Here is a 26,737-nt window from a genome sequence, read left to right on the forward strand (position 1 = left end):
AACCCAAGAGGCACAGAGAACTCCTTTCAGACATAACTTGAATCGATCTTTGGCATGACATATCATAGTGAAACTGGCAAAATACAAGGATAAAGAGAGAATTCTGAAAGTAGCTAGGGATAAGTGGGCCCTAACATACAAAGGTAGACACATAAAGGTAATAGCAGACCTATCTACTGAAACTTGGCAGGCCACAAAGGAATGGCAGTAAATCTTCAATGTGATGAACAAAAAAAATATGCAGCCAAGAATCCTCTACCCAAAAAGTCTATCATTCAGAATAGAAGGAGAGATAAAGGTTTTCCCAAATAAAAACTGAAGGAATTCATCACCACTAAACCAGCCCTAAAAGAGATCCTAAGGCGGATTCTGTGAGTGAAATGTTGCAAGGACCACAAAATACAAGAGACATCACTACAAGCATGAAACCTACAGACATCACAATGACTCTAAACCCATATCTTTCTTTTTTTTTTATTTTTTTTTAACGTTTATTTATTTTTGAGACAGAGAGAGACAGAGCATGAACGGGGGAGGGTCAGAGAGAGAGGGAGACACAGAATCTGAAGCAGGCTCCAGGCTCTGAGTGGTCAGCACAGAGCCTGACGCGGGGCTCGAACTCACCGACCGAGAGATCATGACCTGAGCCGAAGTCGGACGCTTAGCTGACTGAGCCACCCAGGCGTCCCTAAACCCATATCTTTCAATAATGACACTGAATGTTAATGGACTAAATGCTCCAACCAAAAGACATAGGGTATCAGAATGGATAAAAAATAAAACAAAAAACCCCCCAAAAAACCCAAAAAAAACCCCCCAAAAAACCCAAGACCCATCTATTTGCTGTCTACAAGAGACTCATTTTATCATTTTAGACCTGAGGACACCCTCAGATTGAAAGTGAGGGGATGGAGAACTATCTATCATGCTACTGGAAGTCAAAAGAAAGCTGGAGTAGCCATACTTATATCGGACAAACTAGACTTTAAATTAAAGGATGTAACAAGAGACAAAGAAGGACATTATATAATAATTACAGGGTCTATCCATCAGGAAGAGCTAACAATTATAAATGTCTATGCATCGAATTCAGTAGCCACCAAGTATATAAAACAATCACAAATATAAGCAACAGTATTGATAAGAATGTGGTGATTACAGGAGACTTTAATACTCCACTTATAGCAATGGATAGAACATCTAGACAGAGAATAAAGAAACAAGGGCCCTGAATGATAAATTGGATCAGATGAACTTGACAAATAAATTTAGAACTCTGCATCCCAAAGCACCAGAATATACTTTCTTCTTGAGTGCACATGGAACATTCTCCAAGATAGATCACATACTGTGTCACAAAACAGCCCTTCATAAGTATACAAGAATTGAGATTCTACCATGCACACTTTCAGACCACAATGCTATGTAACTTGAAATCAACTACAGGAAAAAGTCTGGAAAACCTCCAAAAGCATGGAGGTTAAAGAACATCCTACTAAAGAATGAGTAGGTCAACCAGGCAATTAGAGAAGAAACGTAAAAATATACGGAAACAAATGAAAATGAAAATACAACAATCCAAACGCTTTGGGATGCAGCAAAGGCAGTCCTGAGAGGAAAATACATTGCAATCCAGGCCTATCTCAAGAAATAAGAAAAATCCCAAATACAAAATCTAACAGCATACCTAAAGGAAATAGAAGTAGAACAGCAAAGACACCCCAAACCCAGCAGAAGAAAAGAAATAATAAAGATCAGAGCAGAAATAAACAATATAGAATCTAAAAAAACAGTAGAGCAGATCAATGAAACTAAGAGTTGGTTTTTTGAAAAAATAAACAAAATTGATAACCCTCTAGCCAGGCTTCTCAAAAAGGAAAGGGAGATGACCCAAATAGATAAAATCATGAATGAAAATGGAATTATTACAACCAATCTCTCAGAAATACAAGCAATTATCAGGGAATACTATGAAAAATTATATGCCAATAAACTGGACAACCTGGAAGAAATGGACAAATTCCTAAGCACCCACACACTTCCAAAACTCAAACAGGAAGAAATACAAAATTTGAGCAGACCCATAACCAGCAAAGAAATTAAATCAGTTATCAAAAATCTCCCAACAAATAAGAGTCCAGGACCAGATGGCTTCCCTGGGGAATTCTACCAGACACTTAAAGCAGAGATAATACCTATCCTTCTCAAGCTATTCCAAAAAAATAGAAAGGGAAGGAAAACTTCCGAACTCATTCTATGAAGCCAGCATTACTCTGATTCCCAAACCAGACAAAGACCCAGAAAAAAAGAGAACTACAGGCCAATATCCCTGATGAATATGGATGTAAAAATTCTCAATAAGATAAGGCAAATCAGATTCAACAGCATATAAAAAGAATTATTCACCATGATCAAATGGGATTCATTCCTGGGCTGCAGGGCTGGTTCAATATTCACAAATCAATCAATGTGATACATCACATTAATAAAGGAAAAGATAAGAACCATATGATCCTGTCAATCGATACAGAAAAAGCATTTGACAAAATTCAACATCCTTTCTTAATAAAAACCCTCGAGAGAGTCGGGATAGAAGGAACATACTTAAACATCATAAAAGCCATTTATGAAAAGCCCACAGCTAATATCATCCTTAATGGGGAAAAACTGAGAACTTTCCCCCTGAGATCAGGAACACGACAGGGATATCCACTCTCACCACTGTTATTTAACATAGTGTTGGAAGTTCTAGCATCAGACAACAAAAGGAAATCAAAGGCATCACAATTGGCAAAGATGAAGTAAAGATTTAACTTTTTGGAGATGACATGATACTATACATGGAAAACCCGATAGACTCCACCAAAAGTCTGCTAGAACTGATGCATTAATTCAGCAAAGTCTCAGGATACAAAATCAATGTACAGAAATCAGTTGCATTCTTATACACTAACAATGAAGGAACAGAAAGACAAATAAAGAAACTGATCCCATTCACAATTGGACCAAGAATCATAAAATACCTAGGAAAAAACCTAACCAAAGATGTAAAAGATCTGTATACTGAAAACTATAGAAAACTTACGAAGGAAATTGAAGAAGATACAAAGAAATGGAAAAACATTCCATGTTCATGGATTGGAAGAGTATCAATGCAATGCCAATCAAAATTGCACCAGCATTCTTCTCAAAGCTAGAACAAGCAATCCTAAAATTTGTATGGAACCACAAAAGACCCCAAATAGCCAAAGTAATATTGAAGAAGAAAACCAAAGTGGGAGGCATCACAATCCCAGACTTTAGCCTCTACTACAAAGCTGTAATCAGCATGGTATTAGCACAAAAGCAGACACATAGACCAATGGAATAGAATAGAAACTCCAGAATTGGACCCACAAAAGTATGGCCAACTAATCTTTGACAAAGCAGGAAAGAATATCCAATGGAAAAAAAGACAGTCTCTTTAACAAATGGTGCTGGGAGAACTGGACAACAACATGCAGAAGAATGAAACTAGACCACTTTCTTACACTATTCACAAAAATAAACTCAAAATGGATGAACGACCTGAATGTGAGACAGGAAACCATCAAAACCCCAGAGGAGAAAGCAGGAAAAAACCTCTCTGACCTCAGCCGCAGCAATTTCTTACTTGACACATCTCCAAAGGCAAGGGAATTAAAAGCAAAAATGAGGGGCGCCTGGGTGGCGCAGTCGGTTAAGCGTCCGACTTCAGCCAGGTCACGATCTCGCGGTCCGTGAGTTCGAGCCCCGCGTCAGGCTATGGGCTGATGGCTCGGAGCCTGGAGCCTGTTTCCGATTCTGTGTCTCCCTCTCTCTCTGCCCCTCCCCCGTTCATGCTCTGTCTCTCTCTGTCCCAAAAATAAATAAAAAACGTTGAAAAAAAAAATTTAAAAAAAAAAAAAAAAAAAAAAAAAGCAAAAATGAACTATTGAGACCTCATCAAGATTAAAAGCTTCTGCACTGCAAAGGAAACAATCAACAAAACTAAAAGGCAACCAATGGAATGGGAAAAGATATGTGCAAATGACATATTGGACAAAGGGCTGGTATCCAAAATCTATAAAGAACTCACCAAACTCCACACCCAAAAAACAAATAATCCAGTGAAGAAATGGGCAGAAAACATGAATAGACACTTCTCTAAAGAATACATCCAGATGGCCAACAGGCACATGAAAGGATGCTCAATGTCACTCCTTATCAGGGAAATACAAATCAACACCACACTCAGATAATACCTCATGCCCGTCAGAGTGGCTAAAATGAACAAATCAGGAGACTATAGATGCTGGCAAGGATGTGGAGAAACAGGAACCCTCTTGCACTGCTGGTGAGAATGCACACTGGTGCAGCTGCTCTGGAAAACAGTGTGGAGGTTCCTCAAAAAATTAAAAATAGATCTACCCTATGACCCAGCAATAGCACTGCTGGGAATTTACCCAAAAGATACAGGAGTGCTGATGCATAGGGGCACTTGTACCTCAATGTTTATAGCAGCACTTTCAACAATAGCCAAATTGTGGAAAGAGCCTAAATGTTCATCAAATGACAAATGGATAAAGAAAGTTGTGGTTTATATATACAATGGGATACTACTTGGCAATGAGAAAGAATGAAATCTGGCCTTTTGTAGCAACATGGATGGAACTGGAGAGTGTTATGCTAAGTGAAATAAGTCAGGCAGAGGGGCGCCTGGGTGGCTTAGCCGGTTAAGCGTCTGACTTCGGCTCAGGTCATGATCTCACAGTTTGTGAGTTCAAGCCCCACATCGGGCTCTGTGCTGACAGCTCAGTGCCTGGAGCCTGCTTGGGATTCTGTGCCTCCCTCTCTCTCTGCCTTTCCCCTACTTGTGCGCTCTCTCTCTCTCAAAAATAAAATGTGAAAAAAATAAAAAATAAAGAAATAAGTCAGGTAGAGAAAGACAGATACCATATGTTTTCACTCATCTGGATCCTGAGAAACTCAACAGAAGACCGGGGGGAGGAGAAGGGGGGAAAAAGTTACAGAGAGGGAAGGAGGCAAACCATAAGAGACTCTTAAATACTGAGAATAAACTGAGGGTGGATGGGGGGCTGGGGGGAGGGGAAAGTGAGTGATGGGCATTGAGGAGGGCACCTGTTGGGATGAGCATGGGTGTTGTATGGAAACCAATTTGACAATAATTCATATTAGAAATAAAAAAGCTTAGATATATTGATCTTATATTAAGAGGTCTTGTTAAGTTTAATCACTAATTATAGTTGTTTCTCAGTAGATTCATTTCTGTTTTCTGCATGTATCAAACTATATACAAATAATGACAGTTTTATTCCTTCCTTTATAATCCTTCTATCTTTTGTTTATTGTTCTTTCCTTACTGTTCTACCTAGGGCCTTGAGTACATTGTGAAAAAACAGGGCTCATAGTGAATATTCTCATTTACAATCTCAGATAAATAGTTTACAGTGTTTCACCCTGAAGTACACATTCCCTCTAGTTCTAGTGTTCTGGAACTTTTGTATTTATTATGTTGGATGTTGAATGTGATTAATATATTTTTCTGCATCTACTGAGATCATCCTTTCACCTAGCTTTTATTAGTCTGGTGAAAGAGTGCTTGAGAGTCTAATGTAAAAGCACACTGCATTGGTCATAATGTATTATCCTTTTCATAGATTGTGAATTCTCTGTCTCTCTCACACACACACACACACACACACACACACCATCTGTCTACCTTTCTGATATATTTTAGGACTTTGGTATCTGTGTTTCCATGTGCCATTAGTCTGGAGATTTCCTTTATGTTATGTTCTTGTCATGTTCATGTGCAAGGCAATTCCTACAACAAATTGAGAGGTGCAAGAATTTCCTTCTCTTTCATTTTATTTTCTGTCAGAATTTTTCCAACAGTCATACAGATGATAATAATCTTATTCAGATTCTTGTTTCTTAATTGCATAGTAGAAATCAGCAGTAAAGTTATCTGGGTCTAATGCTGTCATTGTGAGAAGGGTTCTAATTTAGGTTGGACTTCGGTTTTAAATTTTTTTTTTAGTATTTCTTTATTTTTGAGAGACAGACAGAGGGAGACACAGAATCCAAAGCAGGCTCCAGGCTCTGAACTGTCAGCACAGAGCCTGACACGGGGCTCGAACTCACGAACCGTGAGTGAGATCATGACCTGAACTGAAGTTCACACTCAACTAACTTTTTTACTTTGTGTCAGTTTGGGTAAAATGTATTTTTTCTAGAAATTTACAAATTGAACCCCAATTTTCAAATTTATTGGCCTAAAATTATTCGTTATATGCTCTTTTCCTTTTTAATGACTGCAATATTCAGATGTTTAACATATTACTTTCAGCTTTTATTTCCTTCCATTAAATGCACAGCAGTCATAATTTAAAGTAAGTTACTCTATAAACACGTTTAGTTGCATCTACCATTTTTAGTTTTCTTCATTTAGTTCAAAATTGTTTCTAACTTCCATTGATTTCTTTTTCTTTAGAATTCCTTTTGGATGAGTCTGCCAGTGACAAATTCTCTCAGCCTTGTCAGAAAGTGTGTTTATTTCACTTTTATTCTAAAAGAACGTGTTAACTGGCTATAAAAATCTAGGTTGATGCTTATTTTCTTTCAGCTCTTTAAAGATGTGATTCCATGGTCTTGTCATTTTCTTTTTTGCTCTTGTTGCCTTTGGTCTCTTCCTTTATTACTCCTTTGAATGTAAGGTTTTCCTACCCTACCCCCACTATTAAACCTGACAACTCACTCTTTGTCCTTCTGCAGTTTTATCATGATAAGCTTAGGTGGGGATGCCAAATCCCCTGCTCGGGGTATGGTGTGTTCTTGAATTTTGGATTGGTGGCTTTTGCCAGTTTTGAAAAATTCACAGCTATTATCTCTTTAATTATAGCTTCCATTGGAAGTTTTGGAATGGTGAATACATATCTATGAGGCTTTCTCATTATATTTTATGTCTTCTGACCTTTCTTATCCTTTTTCCCACTCTTCCTTCATCTCTTACTGGTTCATGCTGAATATTTTCATATGGCTCATCTTTAAAAATTTAGTAACTTTCCTTTTCCTGCTAAATTCATTCCTGGGGTTATTGTATTTTTGTGTTCTAGAATTTCTATTTGGTTCTTTTTCACATCATCTCATTTTCTTATAGATCCCAGCTCTCAGGAAAGGTTTTTAAAAATCTTTCCTTTCTAGAAACAAGTTAAACATAGTTATTTTAATGACTACTTCTGATCATTCCGATTTTAGGTATCCTATGATTCTAATCTTAATTGTATTGACTCGTCTCCAAATATGCTATGGGGTATGTGTGTGCACATTCATGTGTTGGGCATTTGAAGAAAATAATTTGTAGACATGATTTAAAATCTTGGATGATATTATTTTCTTCCAGGGATTATTTTTTCTTTGCTTCTGCCAGGAACCTAATAAGACTAGCAAGTTGGGATCTCACATTTCCAAGACTGAAACTTTCTTGATTGCCCAGATGATTTGAAATTGTGCTGCCGCTGCTAGCAGGGCTGGCTTACATCTGGGTCACTCTTTTTTTTTTTTTTAATTATTTATTTAAAAAAAAATTTTAGTGTTTATTATTTGAGAAAGAGACAGAGAGCAAGCAGGAGAGGGGCAGAGAGAGAGGGAGACACAGAATTGGAAGCAGGCTCCAGGCTCTGAGCTTCCATCACAGAGTCCAAAGTGGGGCTCAAACCCAAAGACCATGAGATCATGACCTGGGAAAAGTTAGCCACCTAAATGACTGAGCCACCCAGGCGCCCCTGGGTCACTCTTTTTTGAACGGTATCACCTTCTCATATTTTTGCATGCCCACCCAGGTATGGAGATTTAGAAAGTGCTCTACTATTTGAAACCTAGGTTTTATTGTTTTAGCCCCATCTGCCTCTCCAAGATACAAATACCCTCAGCAGAAAAGCAGCCCCAAATGCTAGGCTCCTCTCTGGATTTCTAGCTGCTCTTGCATCTTGACCTTATTATATTCCCTTGCTGCTTTGTTACCTTTTAGCAGATGTTTGTGTATATTCTATACAATTTTTTCCTAGTTGAACACTGTGGGATATTTAATTCAAATTATTTTGTATGGTAAGAATAAAAGCAGAAGTCATACCTTTTCTTTTCTCTTTTGGTGGTCTGAAAATATCCTGCCCTACAGGTTGTATTCTTTAATTACTGTTTAAACTAATTTATCATTACCTGAACATTTCCATAATTTATCATCTTTAAAGTATAATTGAAATCACAGGGAAAATAATGAATCTACATATTGGCACAAGTAATGGATACTTATAGTCTCCACTGCTCACCATTTGTGATAAATTGGAGGTAGCGGAACATATTGAAATGTCTCTTGTATCATCAGAGAAGTATTAAATCTAGAATGAGCACAATTTAGAGCTGTTTTTGCTAGTGTATTTCCTAGCCATTACTTTGCATTATTCTAAGAAAAACCTTAGGATATAATTAAGGTGCTTTCCACAATAGTATTTCGGATACAGGAAAAGTGAGGCACAATAGAATGATGTGTCCAAGTCCACAGAGTAAGTTTAGTGACTATGTTCTTAGGGAGCGAGCTTAAATTATTTAAGACATTTCCATTGACAGTAAAAAACAACATGGCAGACAATCCATACATTATTCTTAGGAAACTGAAAGTTGTCTTTTTATACTTTGATTTGGTGGTGAACATGTCTAGTGCTTAGGACAAGTGACTAAAAAATATATATATATTCTTTTTTGGTAGGGGGGCTGAGACATAATTTTCACCTTACCAGTCTTTTCTTTTTAAAGCACATTTTAGAAAGTTCTGTGTAAAGCTCCAGACAAGCATTTTCTTTAGAGGGGGAGGCATTATCTGCCACCTGACTTTCTCTTGATTCCAGATTTTTTATGGGAGGCTCTAGTAGGGGAAACAATATTTGCCTAGTGACAGGGTTGCAAAATGGTAATAGGTCAGTGCATTGGGGTCTGGGAAGGGCATAGCATGGATGGCAGGTATCTATCCCCTAAATGACCTGGCCACAAGAAAGTGAAGGAGAGCTCCCAAGATGGCTTCCATAGCACTGTCTTTCCTTATTTACCATTAAATGAGGAAAGAGGAAAAAGAAGGGGCACATTACATAGAATTGGGCTGAGGGTCTATTTTACCAACACTATTGAGACAAGTGGGCCTAATGGGATATTTTAATTCTGTTAATGTTGTTTCCTTAGCTCCTCTCCTTTCTTCCCTCCATTGTTTTTGGATTTTACTTTAATAAAGAAGATATAGTCTCCATTGCTCATCACTTAGGATAAGTTAGAAGGAATAAACCATACTGGGGCACCTGGGTGGCTCAGTCAGTTAAGTATCCGACTTCCGCCCAGATCATGATCTCGTGGTTCACAAGTTCGAGCCCCATGTCAGGCTCTGTGCTGACAGCTCTGAGACTGGAGCCTGCTTCTTGGATTCCGTGTCTCCCTCTCTCTTTGCCCTTCCCCTGTTTGTTCTCTGTCTCTGTCGATCTCAAAAATAAATGAAACATTAAACAAATAAAAAAAAAAACATACTGCAGTGTCTTTTGGAAAACTGTTAACACCAAAAGAAGCACAATTTAGAACTGCCTTTTCTAGTGTGCCCTCATTGGTTGAGCACTTAACTTGATAGATGCCTGGAATGTCAAAATAATGGAGGACTTATTATGTAAGAGGTGGCTTAGGGACATGTTAGGGAAAGAATGGAATGAACTGTATAAACATTAGTTATGACAACATGATAGGTTGAAGATTACTAATATGAATGTTTAGAGCCTTCCTTCATATTAACCTCCCACAACCTCTAGGAGATTCTTTTTCTACCCTCCTCCTTTCTGGCAGAAACAAAGACAAAATGAGAAAAATGAAAAGAGAACACCACACAGAGTAAAGAGAATTAAGCATTGAAAGGAAAAAGAAAAAAAAACAACAAGTCTTGGGAGTCGGTAAAATTTTTTGGAAAGTTTTTGCAAGAGTATGCATATTGATGTGTGATACATTATCCATTTCTGGAGATGCGGATCCTGGGGATGGTGATGATGATGGGCTTTGTTCTATTATCATTTTCCAAGATGCAACTAAAACAAAGTTATTATTGGCATTTGGATTACACTTTTCTGAAAAGAACTCTGTGCTGATGGTTCATGTCATTCAAGGATTCATGAGAGTTAACAATTAACCATGGGACATGAGTCATTTTTACTATCACTTGAGCTAAATCTCAGTGGAAGAGTTCTGTAGATACTTTAGTCATCAATGGCCTGTAGAAATATTTTGCCTGAACTATTGGGCACATGTAAGAGACAGCTGGATCTTGGTAAAATATTACAAAAATAATCTACTAAAGCTAAAACCCATTTTGAAGCCATGGGGTATAGACTGTCTCAGAATTTGTATAAAGGGAAGTTTTTCAAGTATAACTAGATGGTCATCTTTTTGGGCTGTGGCAAAATAAACCACTTAATAGGACATCATGTTTGGTTATTTCTAAAATTGCTATAAATCTATGGTTTCTCATTCACAATTTAGACCATAGTGACTTTATTTATATTTAATCCAAAACATAGAGTCTTTAATTCCTTACTACTGAAATCTGGTTCTGTAAAGGTAGTCTTCACAGAATAAGAGGAGAGGCAGCACAATCCTCTAGAAACATGAAGTGCAGAAGAAGAAAAAACAAACTAAAATCTCTTTTCCAGCTGTGTTTAAAATGATGACTTTTTTTTTATAAAGAGCTTTGAATATACTAATGTGTCATTAGCCTTAAAGAATCTTCTCTTGTACTTCCATGGTAAAGAAAAATTTTGATTGTATTAATTTGGCAATGAGTGTTGGTAAACACATTCATCGGTCCTAATCATACCTCCACATGGGAATTGCCTGGTAGGTTTAGGATTGAACTGCCAAGGAACTGACATTAAAACCCTCCTCTCTCCTGAGAAAACATGAGAATACTATGATCGGTTTTCTGGCCTGTCTCATCAGAGGCTGCTAGGCTGAGAGCAGACCCTCTCTGAGAAGGAGGAGAATTTGTCCAAACTGGTGGGGTATGTTTTAAAAGGCATGATTCAGTGACCAGAACAGGTGCTAAGTAAGCAAACCTGTCCTTTCTCGTCCACCTCGACTGTCCATGATTATGATATAAGTGTGGTCCAGTGGCTGGAATTATGGTGATTTTTCAAAAATGCCAGTGTCAAAATTTTGCCTCGACAGTATATCTGTAACTACTAATAATGCTGTTTTGGGCTGACTCAGTTGCTTCGAAATTGCATGGCTCTGTTATGAGTAATGAGAGGCAACCAATTATCTATAAAATAACGGCATGCACAGAGGAGAGTTTGATGAATTACAAATGAACTCTGCTGACACAACAGGGTGTGGAAACCTTCTCTGCTCTTCCTATCAGAGTTAGGGGTGATGCTTGCAGACTTTACAAGCAACTAGCCCACTCAGTTCTAACATGGGGTGGGAGCCTTCCCTCACTAGGACACATGGCATTGCTTTACAATTAAGTAGGAAGCTCAACACGGGTGTATAAAGGCAGCACACCCAGGTGCTAAACACCTACGTAAAGAATTATTATGTTCCAGGAAATATGCAGTTAGATAAGGGATATGGATGCACTGTAATCTGATGTGATTCAGAACACAGACCAAAAGAGCCATCACAAAGCCCCATCTCGGAACTCAGCCCAGTATGTGGGGAGCCACTGCATAAATTCACCTAAGCAGAAGGCAGATGTTGAATTCCTGGAACCAAGGGATTCCCACCCTCATCAGGGATCTGTCAGGTGGAGGAGCTTCATTCAGCACCACTTAGGCTGTTGTCTCTGCCATGCCTGATGAAGGCAATGTCTGTTTTTCACTATTGCTTAAGAAATTGCAATTCAAAGCCATTTTCTGCTAGGAAAAGGATACAGAGAGTAGTCAAAACACCAAAACATCCTGCAGGATTACATGAGAAGATCAAGAGAATTCTATATATCTAAGCGAATGTTGATGCCCTGATGGCTTCAAGAGGCTGAGTAAAGAGTTCATAGTTTGAGGATGTTTATCTCTGTGGTCCTATGGCAGTCTTGTCATGCTTGAGGATTAATGGGGGTTTATAGGTAAAGAAGATACAAAACAGGGGTTTCTACTTACTGAGAGGTTGCTAGTATTTCCACACCAAACATTCAGGAGAGAGTAGGTTTTTTGGTTTTTGTTTTGTTTTGTTTTGTTTTTGTCTATTATAGTCCCTTCCCCATATTGGGCATCTCTGGGTACAGGTTTGCACACTGGTTTTTAAGATAGACTAATGGCAAACACAGTGTGAAGGCCAAGCCCTAGGAGTTGGTCTCCCAGGAGAAGCAGTGATTTCAGATAGATCCCATCAGCCTAGAGACTAAGCATGCCTGTCAGGAGCAGTAGGGCATGATGTGGGGCTTGCTGCCCAGTGTCCTCCAGCCAAGTACAAGAGACTGGGCTCTTATCCCTAGGGAAGCTGACTCTGGTTCCCCCCAGGTGCCTTATCTTCTCCACATACCTGGTGAGAGACATGGGGAGCACTAACTTAGGGGGATTGCTACAGGTCTGGAGTCAGCTTGCTCTGGGTTTGAATTCTGACCTCCATTGCTGTCTTCCAAAGACAGGTATCATTTGTCTGTTTATGATAATTTTAGATGATCTTCACTGAATCTCACTATTAATAAATTATTCCCTTTTAATCCTTTTAAATAAGTCAAATAGAGAGTCTTTGTTCAGTGCTGGAATGGAATGCCTCTGTAACAATGGCTAGCCTCTCTTTTTAGCAAGGAGAGAATGAATCTCACTCCCAATGTCTATAGGCAAGCAACTATGCCAAGCTGGAATTCATCAGCATTGTTTTTCTTTCATATTTATTTTTATTCTTAATTTCTAATTGCAAATAATACTTGTTTTTCATTGACGTTAACATAGAACGTTTAAAAGTGAATCAGGTAAATAATGAGTAAACAATACCCTGGTACAGAGAGAGAGAGAAAGAGAGAGAGAAAGGCATGATGACATAGGAATAAGAGAGATTTGGGAAACACTGTATTTGCCCAAGGTCATATTACTTAGGTACTTGGTCACATGGTGGAGTGAAGAGGACAGGTGCCTAGATAAGAATTAGTTCAGTCTGGAAAAACTTGCAAGCAAGGAGAGTTGGAATGCAGGGGCCGTGTTGTCTGGGAAAGTGAGCTCTTTTAGCAAGATAGGCAGTCCAGAGACTAAGAGAATGGTCTTTGGGGTTTGAGTGTCTGGGTTCTATCTCAACTCTGTCACTTGGAACTATTTACCTTGTAATAACACTTAACATCATTGAGATTCAGTTTTCTTATTATCTGCAAGATGGGATAATAGAACCTGTATCTTAGAAACTTGGAAATGTTGGCTATTATTATCCTTTCCAGGGCTGAACCCTAGCCTACCTGCCTTTGTGCATGTTTTGAATTGCGCAGTCTTTCCAGGTGAGCAACATGAGTGTCTCCATACTGGCTCTGCCTAAGACCGACTTGCTGCTGAGGGTGTAATGGGGAAACCTTGGAGAGGTCAAGCTTATCTGAATTTCACATAAACAATGAATAATTTTTTTAGGTCTAGGTATATTCAAATATTGCATGACAGCCCTATTTATTAATGAAATTTCAGAAGTTCTATGAATCCCTTAACATTACATAAACATTTGGTATGCAGATGCATTTTGAAAAGGAAGGAGAGTGGGTATCAAACCTTTGCCTCTAAGGGGAAATATATATTATCCCTTTATACTGCAGGAGATGATGGTGCTCTTGGTGAAACCTTAGGACCCTATGCTTAAGTCCCTAGCCTCCAAGTTACTAGTTGAGCTATTTGGCAACCCACATCATCATCGCTCCTTTTCTCTGTTCCTACCTCTGATGGCTGAGAAAACTGAAGGTGATTTGTTTGGTCTGTAACCAAAGGCCTTTAAAGAGAGATATTAATGCTAATTAATTTAAAAAACCCACAGGCATTGTGGCAATAGTTTGTACAGCAAGCTGGGATGAATGTCTTTCTGGCAAGACTTCCAAGGCAAGTTGATTCACCCAGAAGACAGGAGATGTTAGGCCTCAAGGCATGACAGAAGCAAAAACTGGTGAAGCAAAGCATACAGGAAACTTGGGTAGTGAGTTTAAATCCTCTTAAAATGTCTAGAAAATGCATTCTAACACAGAGTCCTACAATTCAGCAAGCCTCAGGAAAAGTCTAGAGCTTTCTTGCCTTGATCTGGAAGTCCCTATTACATAAGAAACTGGAAGAAAAAAAGAAAAGATCAGCTTAGTAAGTTGAGTCTGAAGAACAGCAACCCCATTTGAATGGGACATCCCACAATGACACACTGGCTTTCAGAAGAGGAACAGAAGGAGATCTGCAGCCATGCCTATGGGTCTGTGTTCTTAGGTAGACTGGCTTGATCCAGAGGAAGGAGGGAAGGAAGAAGGGAAGAAGGAAGAAATGAGAAGGTGAACAGTAGAAAAGTTTAGAAATAAATGATCAAAGACAGCTTTTGCTAGCACTACACTATATCCCTTCAGGCAATTGAATGGAATGTAGCTGACAAGCCAATGACATTCTCCAGTTTCATTCTCCAATGCAATAAGTGTTCTAGAATGCAAGTGCCTGAGCACTAGGACATGCATGAACAATAATGGGGGAGACATAGTTGATACTTGGTCTTCAAGTAATTGGAATACTTTAAAAAGGAGGCAGGGGAAAGAATGCCCAAGAAATGCACAAATACTAAAAACTAACTATAAAAGACTCCTATTTCAAAGGGAAAATGGAATACAATGAACATATTTTCTACCTAAAAATCATGACCACTAAGCAGTGGATATAATTTTATATAATTCTGTTGCTACCAGTATTCACTAATTGTGTTTTTAATTTGTGTCTGATCTACTTCAACAGCTTATAGTATAAACACAAGACCAGATGAAGCAGATAATTCCTAAAAGGAAAAAAACTATTTAGGAGAGAGACACTTTATCTGAGGACCATGGAAGGAGTTTTGTTTGTTTTGTTTTGTTTTTGCAGGGTTGACAGATAAAATATAGGTGGTATTTTTTAGTCTAGGGATGCCCCAATATTTCATGGCAACCCCATTTATTAGTACATTTCAGAAGATCCATAAGCTCCTGGATATTCTATAAATATTTGGTGCAGATATGCATTTTAAAAAAGGAAACTGGCTACAGCTTTCCACCAGAATCTTAAATCTGTCATCTCTCAACAGTTCAACATCATTAATACAAAGAGATAATTCTATCACGTCTGCCCTTTCCCTGTGGCCTTGAGCTTCCCAGCAGCCAAAACTAAAGGGAATTTACAAAAGCAATTTACCAAATAGCAGCTGAAGAGAAGAGGCCCAAGTGGAAGAAAGACTGATCTGGTCAGAAGATAGTGAGTCAGCTGGCTCACAAACCCCTTCCAGCCTATGTAGAAATCTGAGACTAGAGCTCTCAGTGGGTATTAACTTTTTAAAGGATCAGGTATGCATTACAAAAGATCTTGGGCTGCCTGGCAGGATTGAACTGGAGAAGGGCAGGATGGTGACCCAGGTGGGCTAGGGGAAGGTGGCTGGAAGGAAGTGAGCTGATAGTTATGTAGAAGGTGACATGGAGGCAGGGAGGAAGAGGAAACCCAGAGGTAGGAATCCCTGCCTCAAGGGTCAGGGTTTTTTTCCCCTCAGGCTTTTATATCTTTTGAATTCCTCTGTACCTATTTTTATGTGTCCCCATCCTGGGCAGGGAGTCTCCTTCCAAGGCCCCATGGAAGCTGTGAGTGATGATGAAAGCACAGTCTTTACCTGCAAAGTCACTGAAAGTAGACCCTTAGTGCTGCAGCTTCTGATGCCATTTCCTCCTCAGATCTCCACAAGGTTGGGGAGTCCTCTTCCTCTTTGTCATGTTTCTGGAGCTTTGGAGAAAACAATGGAATAGGCTTATTAATAATGGGTCCTTGGGATCTCTGAACAAGTGTTGTGCAGATGGCTAAACAGAATTTGCAAATCAGAGGCTGAAAGGTGTATGTCCTTTAATTGTATTGGTTGCCAAAATTTGAAAATGGGGAGGTGTCATGTAAGTGTCCACATTTCCGGCTTTGGTGATAACATAACCAGATCAGGCTATGCTGTGGCCTGTTCGATGCCTTGTCTTGTCTGCTGGAGGCTGTAAGTGGGAGGTCACAGACTGGGGAGCTTCCTCCCATTTACAGTAATCCCCAGTACTCTCTGATCTTATGCTTGGCTGGCATCATTCATGTATTTTACTCACCATTCAATGAAGAAACTGTTTTACACCTACCCATGATCATTCTCCTAAAGTGGCCTATGGTTTCCCTACTATTCTCTTTGGCTTAGTCTCTCTTATATGAGCTCGGGGCAGTTTTGTTCAGTGAAGCAAAATAGCCCAAGCAAATCTGTGATAACAGTACAAGAGCCATGAGTACTGAGTAAGAAATAAGAGCATATCCATTAAAAGAGGCTTTAGCAGGCAAACAGTTAAAAAAAATTAGAAAACATCAAGAAATTAACAATCGATCTAAGTCAATTAAATCATTTAAAAATCCTCTTCAAATACACATATTTATTTTTAAAAACATCTTGTATATGTCTCAGATTTGCATATAGAGTAAATAAAATTTCCATTCTACCAGAGAGAGGATGTTCTCAGAGCTCTTCATTAGAAGAGCTCAATTTTCCCCCTTAATCTCCTATTGCAGTTCAGTTTTATTAACTAAATTTGTTATTCCTGTGTGTGGCTTTATCCATTGTAAAATGCTGAAGGTATAAATTCACAGGATGTGCAGTGTAGTATTTTGTAAGTCGTTTGAGTTAAATGTTTTAACAGTACCAATGATGGCCAGTATTTATGATATGAACCGGTAGTTTCTTTGATGTGTATTATTTCATCCTGCACCATTTCATTTAATCTGAACATAATCCCTACACAAGGCAGGCACCGCTTAGCTCCATCTTTACCAAGGAAGAAATTGAGCTCTGAGGAAGTTCATTTGCTTGTCAAAGATCAGCCAGCTAGGCAGTGGCTGAGTTATTCCCAACAATTTTTGCCTTTTTATCTATCCTAGAGGAGCTGCCTGCCACCTGAGTGGCCAGTTCCACCCACCAGGCACAGTCCCCTCCCCAGCCAAAAGGCAGTCCTTTGGAAAGCATCTTGCTGCCTCAGCAAAAAGTCTCCCCACTAACATAGTGGAGTTTGCTATCTTGGGCCAAAATCACTGTAAATCTAACCCAGAGAGACCCCATTCCCCCCAACGTGGCCCCTTGGAGCAGATGGAGAAATTTCCCCAGTATTTCTGAGCAAACTTTGACACACAAAGCAAACCAGTGAAGGAATGATACCCAGGCTCTCCAGCTGAGCTATATTTCCACTTGGGGTAAGTTTGAGTCTAAATGAGGTTCATTAGCATATAACTGGGCCACAAATATGTTGATGAGGGTCATGGATCTTCTGTTCAGAATTTGGCTGCCAGCACTCTGGTTTTACATTTTGCCACATACATTTAATTCTCCTTAGTGGAAGAAAACCACATTAAGAAGTCATTTCCCTCCTCGCAGAGGCAGATAGAACACCATCGCTACAGGCGAGTCAAACAGGATTGCTATTTTTCTACTCAAGAACTAATTTTCATTTTGATACTAGCTTTAGGTCTGTTATAAATCCATCTTGTAACAATTCAATAGGATGACAAAGAACAATATATACAGCCCAGAAAATATGGCCTTCCCACTTCTGGTGCTGCCATTGAAAAGACACAGAAACCCAGCATTAAGTGGCTTCATCACCACAGATCATACCAGATGAATCCAAATAATTTAGAGCCTGTGAACGTTAATGCCTCCCTGGTTATTAGGAGACCGTCTGTTATTGTCATATGCCTTACAGATGGCAACGTTGTGCCCACACTTCGAAGTTGTTTATGCGAGGTAGAGAAATAAATAAAACAAAAACTAATCATATTTGCAAAGCTCTGCTGTATATGGTTTTTAAAACTGAGAGGTTTCCCTCCTAAAAGCCCCAGATGGAAAAATGTGGCTTTCTTTAGAACAGTAGTGCTGGCTGCCCACTGGATTCACCTGGGGAACTTTAAAAAACACTATTGCTTGGGTCCACCCAGGGATTCTGATTTAATTTGTTTGGGGACAGCCTGGGTTTGGGGACTTTTTCAAACTTCTCAGTTAATTCTGAGGTGCACTTACTCCTTGAGAAGCAAGGCATTTGGGAGAAATGTGTATGTGTATAGATAGAGCCCATGCACATAGAGTAATAATACATTTCCCTTTAAGACCATTGTTTGTCACCCTGTCAATAGAAGAGAGGCTGTTGTTTGCAAACCCTGTCCTACAACTGCTTTTCTTCTCTACAGAAATAGGGAGTCCAGGAATGATCCTGATAAGCAAGACCTGCGTCTTCAAAGAGGCACCCAGGTGACTTAGAAATTAAACGTGGTGTAGTTTGGGGTACATTTCTTCCTTCCTGAGGCAACCCAGGAACCTGGCGGCTGCAAGCCATTGCAGGCTGGGAGAGGTAAGCTCTAGTGACCTCAAACAGTGGTTTATGCAGAAGGCACTACATGCCAGAAGGAAGCTTTATTGGGGGAGGGGAGAACTTCAGATGAACCTTCCAGATTAATTTAGGCTGTCCACAGGGAAAGGCGCTGACTGCTTACTAATGCACATGGTATTTATTCTGTCCCCACAATGCTAAGGGCTGGCCCTGGCACTAGAACACTGAAACAGACCCATTTATTGTCATTATGGGATACTCAGAATAGGCACCAAATGGTTAATTATAAATGGTGGCGGGGGGGGATTTACAAATGGAACAGACCCTTTTGCTGCCCATATGAAGGGTACCCAGGTAGGGAGAATAGGCACCAAATGATTTATTACAAATAAGGAGGAGGCATTTCCAAATGGGAGTGCTGCTGCTGGGAGGGCCTGACCTGCTTTGAAAGGCTTTTGAGTTTCAACTTGGTAAAGAAACAGAGTGCTATGATACAGAGTGACGGGGGAGAAGGGCTTATCTAAGGAACATCTAGCAACATCTCTCCAAGAAGATAAGGTTAGGCTCAGACTTTGACAATGAGAGGGCAAGCTCCTTAACCTCTTTGTGCCTAAGTTTCCCCCCACTGTAAAAAGGGAGCAGTAAGAGTTTTGAGTAGATGTACTTGGCACTTAGTAGTAATAAGTGGTACTTAGTGTTTGCTGCTGCTATTATTACTACTATCAGGCTGGATACACCATCCCCATCACAGTGGGGACAGAGAGGTTTTGTCCAGGAGTAAACTTGCCTTTCCTATCTTCATGGTTCCCCAATGATGTGTGTCTTTTTTGGACCTTAAATACACTAAAAGGATTAAGAGCTATGGTCAGAATTCGTATGGCCCAAACCAACGACTCTAGTGAGGCACTGAAGTCTGAGGAGAAAATTTAGCTCCTGCAGCTTTAAAATGACCTATAATAATCCCTAACTCTCCAGGTTGTTAAGAGTAAAAAAGGTATCAATGGAGGCTCCTCACAGGTCAAGGTCAAGGTCTTAGAATAAAAGCATGTGGTAATGATCAAATGCAGTCAAAATTACCCTGAAATCAGGGCTGCCAGAGTTAGCAAATAAAAATACTAAATCAAATTAACTGAGTGTCCTGTATGTCTCATGTGATATTTGGGACATATTCTTACTAAAAAGTATTACTTATTTATCTAAAATTCAAACTTAACTGGGCTTCTCCTTATATTTTATCTGGTAACTCAGCCTGGGGGACCCCCTTTGAAAAAGAAAAACCAAAACACTGAAAGTTCTTGGTTCACATTTGGGTTGTTCCCACACGTGCCTTGCTATGAATCCAGGAAAAGACACAGGCTGTCCAAAGGAAGACCAAAATCAAAACTAGCATATTGTTCACTCTAAGGCTTAGTATTGGATGAAATGAGGAGTACTCTTTAAACCTCACAGCTCAGTGGTTCTCAGGCGCACACTTTTCCACATTTTCACATCTCTGAAATCAAAGTGTGCTCCACAATCGACGGTGTGTCATAATTTAATTGGCAGTGTTTTTCTTTGTTAGTCGTACATGAAGGAACGGTGCTTCTTCCTGTTGACGGTGTCTGGGGTTCAATGCACTACAGTGCTCCGTCTTTCCTCCTGGTAATCATATCACACAAGTTAAATGGCCATGACAGTGCTCAACACCACAGCACATTCCTTACCTCCTCTCTAGGCAACAGTGAAACTGTTGAACAGTTGACACTGTTTTCACAGGCACTTGGTTCTTTAGGGGAAAGTGCTCACCAGAGTTAGAAAGTTTGCAAAAAAATTTGAGCCAAAAAATCTTTATTCACTCAACAGAGTAAAGTCTGTGATGGCTCTTGGAAGAGCATTCTATTTCCATATAAGTTTGAAAAGAGATAAAAAAAATGTATCTGCAGTCATTTCACTTTATCTGCCTGAAATGATTTTGGAGAAGGTAGTGTTAACAGGATTTCTGACTGAAGTAGTGATATGTGTCAATTTTGACATTCTGCTCCTTCCTGGGCATTGAGCGTGCTATCACAAGGTATGCGAGGTAAAGATCAATTCTCTGATGTAATGCTCAAACTGCCTTGGCTATTGACTTTTTTATAGCTCTGTAATGGAATACAGTAGGAAGAATGATTCACAATAATTTAAATGTTTTTCAGGATTTGGAACTAACCTGTAATAAAATGCCAAGTTGTCTTCAAAGGCTGGGGAAGGTGGGGGGAAACAATTTAATACCACTTCTTAAAGAAGCAAGTGCTGAATATAAACTTGAGTGTTGTTATAGAGTACGTTAATATATTTCATTGTTATTTTCTAAAACAACATAAAGAGCAGGAAGCTTAAACTATTTCTTACGGGTTGATGGTTCTATTCAGACAGGTGTTTGTATAGTCTTGAAAAGGAAATAATATCAATGAACATGGAAGTAAATCCATAATTTTCTTTTAGAACTAATTCTCTGCCTCTATTTTCAATATAGCCAACAAGCCTTTGTTGAGCACATGATATATTCCAGGCACTGTTCTAGGCATTATGGGAACTGTCAAAATGAATAAGCCACAATCTGTGCCTCCTGGGGTCTCACCACCTCAAAGGGCAGACAGATTTATACATATGTAATATAAGTCAGTCTGGTATAAGAACTGGGCTAGAAGTTCCATCACAGTGTTCTCAGAATATCTGAGGAACAGAGTAATTCTTGCTAGGTGGGGCCTTTGGTTGACTTAAAAAATCAGGATTTCCACTGGGCTTAAAGCATGTGATTTCTGGGCAGTGGGAATGGCTTTAGCAAACACATGAGGTGCATGCCAGCTCTACTGCAACTCCTGCCATGGCTAGCTTCCTCAACTGCTGGCACCCCTCTTTCCTGAGGAGTTCTGACTTAGCTTTCCTCATAAGCCTGACCTTCTCTCAGAGTTGTCAGAGAACTGAAATTTAGTTGCCATTTCGAGAAGCCTTAACATTCCATTGTTTAAAGATGGGGAAAACATGGGGTGCCTGGGTGGCTCAGTCAGTTGAGCATCTGACTTCGGCTCAGGTCATGATCTCATAGTTCATGGGTTCGAGACCTGCATCGGGCTTTGTGCTGACGGTGTGGAGACTGCTTCAGATTCTCTATCTCCTGCTCTCCAAGCCCCTCCCCGCCACTATCTTTCTCTCAAAAATAAATAAACATTAAAAAAAAAAAAAAGATGGGAAAGGTATCTCATTGGCCCAGAAGATGGCCTCCAGTCTATGATTCAAAGCCACAAACAGCTTTGAATCCTGCTAAGAGAAAGTTACTCCCTTTTCAATCTGATTAATCAAAAGTCTTAGTACTAGCATGTCCTTACTATGGTACCAGCATGACCTCTAGCAGAAAGAGAGGAGCCATCCAGACTCTAGCTAGAATGTAATAAGATTGTTTTGTTTACATCATATTGATTTTGAGGGTTATCTCCCATTTATGATGTCATCTCAAATTTCCTTTTAAACTAAATTTATTTAAGGTAAAGAGTCGAGTGAGAAAATAGATGAAGTAAAACAATGTCAGAAATAGAGGATTAAGCACAGCATTAACCTTGAAAGATGGTCCAGAGGTGGGAAGTATAGCTGAGGTGAGGAAAGTCACTGCAAGTATGAGGCTACAGCATGGGCCTTCTAGGATGTGGATGTAGTTGTTTCTATTGGGCTGAATCAAAGGAGGCTTCAGAATTTTTTTTTCTTTTTGGACAGACATTGAAAGTCAAAATAGTTTAAAATGATAAGAGCTCTGAAGAGCAACCAATGCATTGTGATGTGTGGGGATGGTAGAATGGTGGGGGAGGGGTCGTGGGGGGAAAGGCCTCACTGAAGAAATGATGGAGAAGCTGAGATGCTAACAATGTCTAGAAAGCCATGAATCGAGAGCAGGGAAAAAGGGTATTTCATGCAGAGGGAACGGAAGTGCACAGCATCGAGGGAAAAGGGATCTTGGTTGAGTCACTGACTAGAAAAGTAAGGGACATGGCAGATAATTTGCAGCCTGTGGGGATGGCTGAGAAATGGGAATTTTATTTTTGGTGCAGAAGAAGAAATTAAAGGGAAATTAAAAGCTTAGAATAATTTTTCATTGAGTGGCCTGGCTGGAGAATGAATTAGAGACCACTACTGCAGCAGCTGGACCAGAAATCATGGGAGCTGGGCAGGCATAGACTGGACCAGAAGGGGGCCTGTCAGGCTGGAGGCGAGCTCAGCTGCCCCATAATCCAGTGTGCTGGTGACTTAGCTACAGTGTGTGCAGTTAGTGAGAGGGTCTCCATGCCTCCCTTCAGGCAGATCTTTCTTTGACAACTTCCTGCCAGGCACTTTATGTAAAGCACGCTTGGATGCTGGCTCCCCTGCTCAAGGCTGCTCTGAACCAGTATGAAAATCACTCCTGTACTGCCCAGTATGTGACTCTCTTCAGTTACCTGCTTCCCAAACTCCCTAAGATTTCCTGGACCATTTAGATTGACTTGAGTGATATTTCATAATTCTGGATGTTGTCTCACTCCGTCACATACACACAGCCAGCATCCTTTGAGCACAAGTTTCCTCCCCAAACACTAAATACCGTTTCTCTCGGTGCTGGTTATTGAGCAGTTAGTCACCCACTTTGGCCTCTCTTGGTGTCCTAATGAATCGCCTCTTGCTTTCATTTGATGCAAAGCAATAAGTCTGTACTGCCAACCATTGGTAGCTACTTCTTTCATAGAACCCTGAGGTTCTGCAAATATTTCTTTGTGCAAAAATATGTTAACTGCCTCCCCCCACCCTTTTTTTTTTTGAGAGAGAGCTAATGCACACAGAGTGGTGGGGGTAGAGAGAGAGGGAGAGAGGATCTTAAGCAGTCTCCACCAAGCTTAGCATAGAGCACGACAAGGGGCTTGATCCCACCACCCTAAAATCAGACCTGAGATGAAATCAAGAGTTGACATGTAACCCTTTGAGCCACTCAGGCACTGCGACTGCCTCCCTTCTGAATCTCTGTGTGAGCTGGAGCCCTGAACTAATGGCTAGATTGTGAGACTTCTAAGTGCAACCAAGTGGCCTCTGGTTCCCTCTGTTCACTGTGAAGTTTCCAAAGTCCAAATCATTGCCCTTTATGGAGAGAAATCCAGTTAATGCACAAAGCATTTATCATTTGATTAGTTGTCTAAGCTTTGACTTAAGCCTAACTTGCTTGAGTTAAAGCAAAAAAAATTTTTAGTACTGCCAATGAGGCCAAAATGCTGAAATAAGCTCTTGTATTAATTAATGGTATCCTACTTTCAAGGAGTATAGAGTGTTGATGTTTAAGAATTTGTAACCCCCAAAAGTATTTATTAACTAGAAAATCACAGCACTGGAAAATAATTATGCCAAACCACTGTACTATAACAGAACCCAATTGCTTATCCAATTATACATTAAAGTATCACATTGTCAAGCCGATTGCCAAAGCAGCAAATGAGACTTTGCCAGCATCACAATTTGGACCAGCTATTACTCAATTGACTGTACTGTGAATGGTCCTCAGAGTATCCCATGAACCCTGTAAAACCTGTACAAACCAGGGTGGGTAATTCAGGTTTGGTGGAGTACATGGCTGCCATCATAAAATTGCTTTAATTGGCTAGACATTATAATTTGTAGTTTTCCATTAGAAGCTTGTTAGGAGCAATTCAGCAAAGGGAGGTTTCTGCTCCTGGTCTTATGCAGTTGATTTCAATGAAAATAACAAAGTAGTCACTTCCTGTCAGAGGCACAATCTTTGAGAAAGGTAAACCTAGACGGGGCTTCCTGGATCTGCCATGCTGCCTCCTGGCCTGCCACCATTTAGAACTTTCTTACAACATGGCATCAGGGCAGGTGAGGAACAGGGCTCAGGGACTGGACCGTGAAGGGCTGCGGGGGTGTTGATATGGGAGTCACTACATTCGAGAATCATCAGCATAGAGTAAAATACAAACCTGAATTAATTTTAGGATTAAATTTTACAGCTAAAATTTTCTTCATAGTTTACCACATGAGCCTCATGTTTATAAGGGATGAGCGTGATCCCACCTAACAATCGGGCCAATCATTTCAGATGAAAATCCCATGATGGCAATAGTGATTACCTGGGCTGGGTAGAGCAATCAACTGTGCTAACCCAGCAGTCCTTGGTATTCCCATTATAATCCCTCAATAATAGTTAATTTGATAGAAAGTCTTCTGTCCAGTTCTCATGTGTATGGTAGAAATCACCAAATTACAGTAACATCCATTGGTGTATCCTTAATGGTTGCTGGGTCTGACACCCAGTATGTAGTCAAGAAGCATATGTTAAAGGTGCTTTCCCTCCCAACTTAGTGGCTGCACAAGTTCAACATTCCCATTTTCCAGATGAAACATCTGAGTCTCCAAGGCACTTAAATCACTCAACCAACATCACATGCTACTGAGGAACAGTAGTTGTCTGGATCAATATGGTCTATAGGCTCCTAGTACACTCATTGGATCCACTCTGTAAATTCTTGACAACTTTTCTTTGGTTAACATTTTTGAAAGCAGGGATGATAGAGCAGCACAGAGAAGAAAACAAGTTGCAAACAGAGATCTACCTCCCAGCTGAGATCAGGCTGGGCAGCCTCCTCTGAGGGGACAACTGCATCTCAGGCAAGTTTTCAGTAAATAATCACTGATCTCTGTCACCTCACCCCAGGCTCCATCGTAGCTGAGTTTTACTGGCTTTTTAATGTGTAGGAAATTGGTGAAGCAACAGGGACTAGAGATTTCTACCAGTCTGATTTCCTCAGGCCTCCTGTTTTAGAAATGCACTCACTGAGAAATGAAATGAAACTGCTTCTGAAAGGGAGTTTCATGATGAAGCAAACTTCAGAAAAGGAAATGTTAACTCAAAAACCAATTTCCTCACCAGCCATATTCCACAGGCCTTCCCTACTCCCCTCCTCCCACCCCATGTCTTGGATACCGGTGTTTGAGCAAGAGTGTTCTCCTTTATTCCTAGAGTGATGTCAACTTGTGGTACTCAGAATGAGGAAAGAGAAAAGGCAAGGGGCCAGTTTCTCATTTCTTTTGAATCTCCTGAATGTTGCCATATTTGCTCCTGCTACAGTGTAGATTCTTCTTCCAAAGGCCCATTACAGAACCTTTAGAAACACAGCCCAGACAAGAGAGCTCTCCTCGAGGAGAGTGGGGCATCTGTATTGTAAGAAGCACACCACCAGGCACACCCTATTGTAGATATGGCCTCAGAATCCTGCTCACCACAATCCAAGCAGCAACAACTAAACCCTCAAAATAAAACCCATTTGGAGATGCTGAACTAAGTGAGCTGTTGGCTGGGGGTTGCACAATCCAGGTGACCCAAGCATTGGAAGCTTATTTCTTTACAGAACTCAAAATTCAATTATTCAACAAATAGTAGTAATATGTCTGCCACATGGTATTACACTGTGCAATGGTGAGCAAGCTGGACAAGGTTTATTGCCCTCAGGAGGCTTACATTTGAGGAGAAAAGGCAGGCAATTGGCAACTATTCAAATCAAATCGATTACTACCATTCCAGAGAATAAGAGAAGTACATCAGACAATGCAGCCAGGGAAGGCTGCTCTGAGGAGGTGACAAGGAGGCTGAGAGGGTTCAGCAAGTACTCATACCCAGAGGAAGGGCAGAGGTATCCACATGGTCTGTGAACTGGCCGAAGGTCAGTGATGGGAGCAGAATGAGGAAGTACCCAAAGAGGCAGGCAAATCCCCTTCCTTCTAGTAGCAGAGGCACAAGTACTAGAAGAGAGAGGAATGGGATGATTCAGTCACATCATCTTTGTGGAGCATCTACTTTTTGTTGGTCTCAGAAGAATATGAATCAAGTGAAGATGTGGTAAGTTTAGACTCCAAGGGCTGAGGGAGGAGAGGCCAGCTGGAACAGCTGGGCCCAGCCTTGCTTGTAAGATAACGTAATGCCACTTTGGGGCTTGAGTTTTGCTTCCTGGGCCTCTACCTCTCCTTAATACCAGGCCATCCTGATAGGACATTTTCCACAGAAAAGCAAACGAGTGGCAAACTTTTTGCATAAGTGGTTACCACCGAGGAGCAGTGAGGACACAGGGTGACCTCACAAGCATCTTTCCGAAT

At 40.2% G+C, this 26,737-nt stretch overlaps 1 protein-coding gene across 10 annotated transcripts in view; it reads right to left on the reverse strand.

The window, feature by feature from the left end:
• Positions 1-26,737, reverse strand: part of FHIT (fragile histidine triad diadenosine triphosphatase) — a 1,422,334-nt gene that overhangs the window by 13,301 nt on the left and 1,382,296 nt on the right. For all 10 annotated transcript variants that reach the window (XM_060633696.3, XM_060633695.3, XM_060633693.3 and 7 more), the window contains one exon: positions 15,883-15,992. In XM_060633696.3, coding sequence (XP_060489679.1) covers positions 15,891-15,992 — 102 coding nt within the window. In that variant the 3' untranslated portion in view covers positions 15,883-15,890. The remainder of the gene's footprint in view (positions 1-15,882; positions 15,993-26,737) is intronic.

The sequence above is a fragment of the Panthera onca genome, chromosome A2, assembly GCF_046562875.1.
Source record: "Panthera onca isolate mPanOnc1 chromosome A2, mPanOnc1 haplotype 2, whole genome shotgun sequence".
NCBI lineage: Eukaryota > Metazoa > Chordata > Mammalia > Carnivora > Felidae > Panthera > Panthera onca.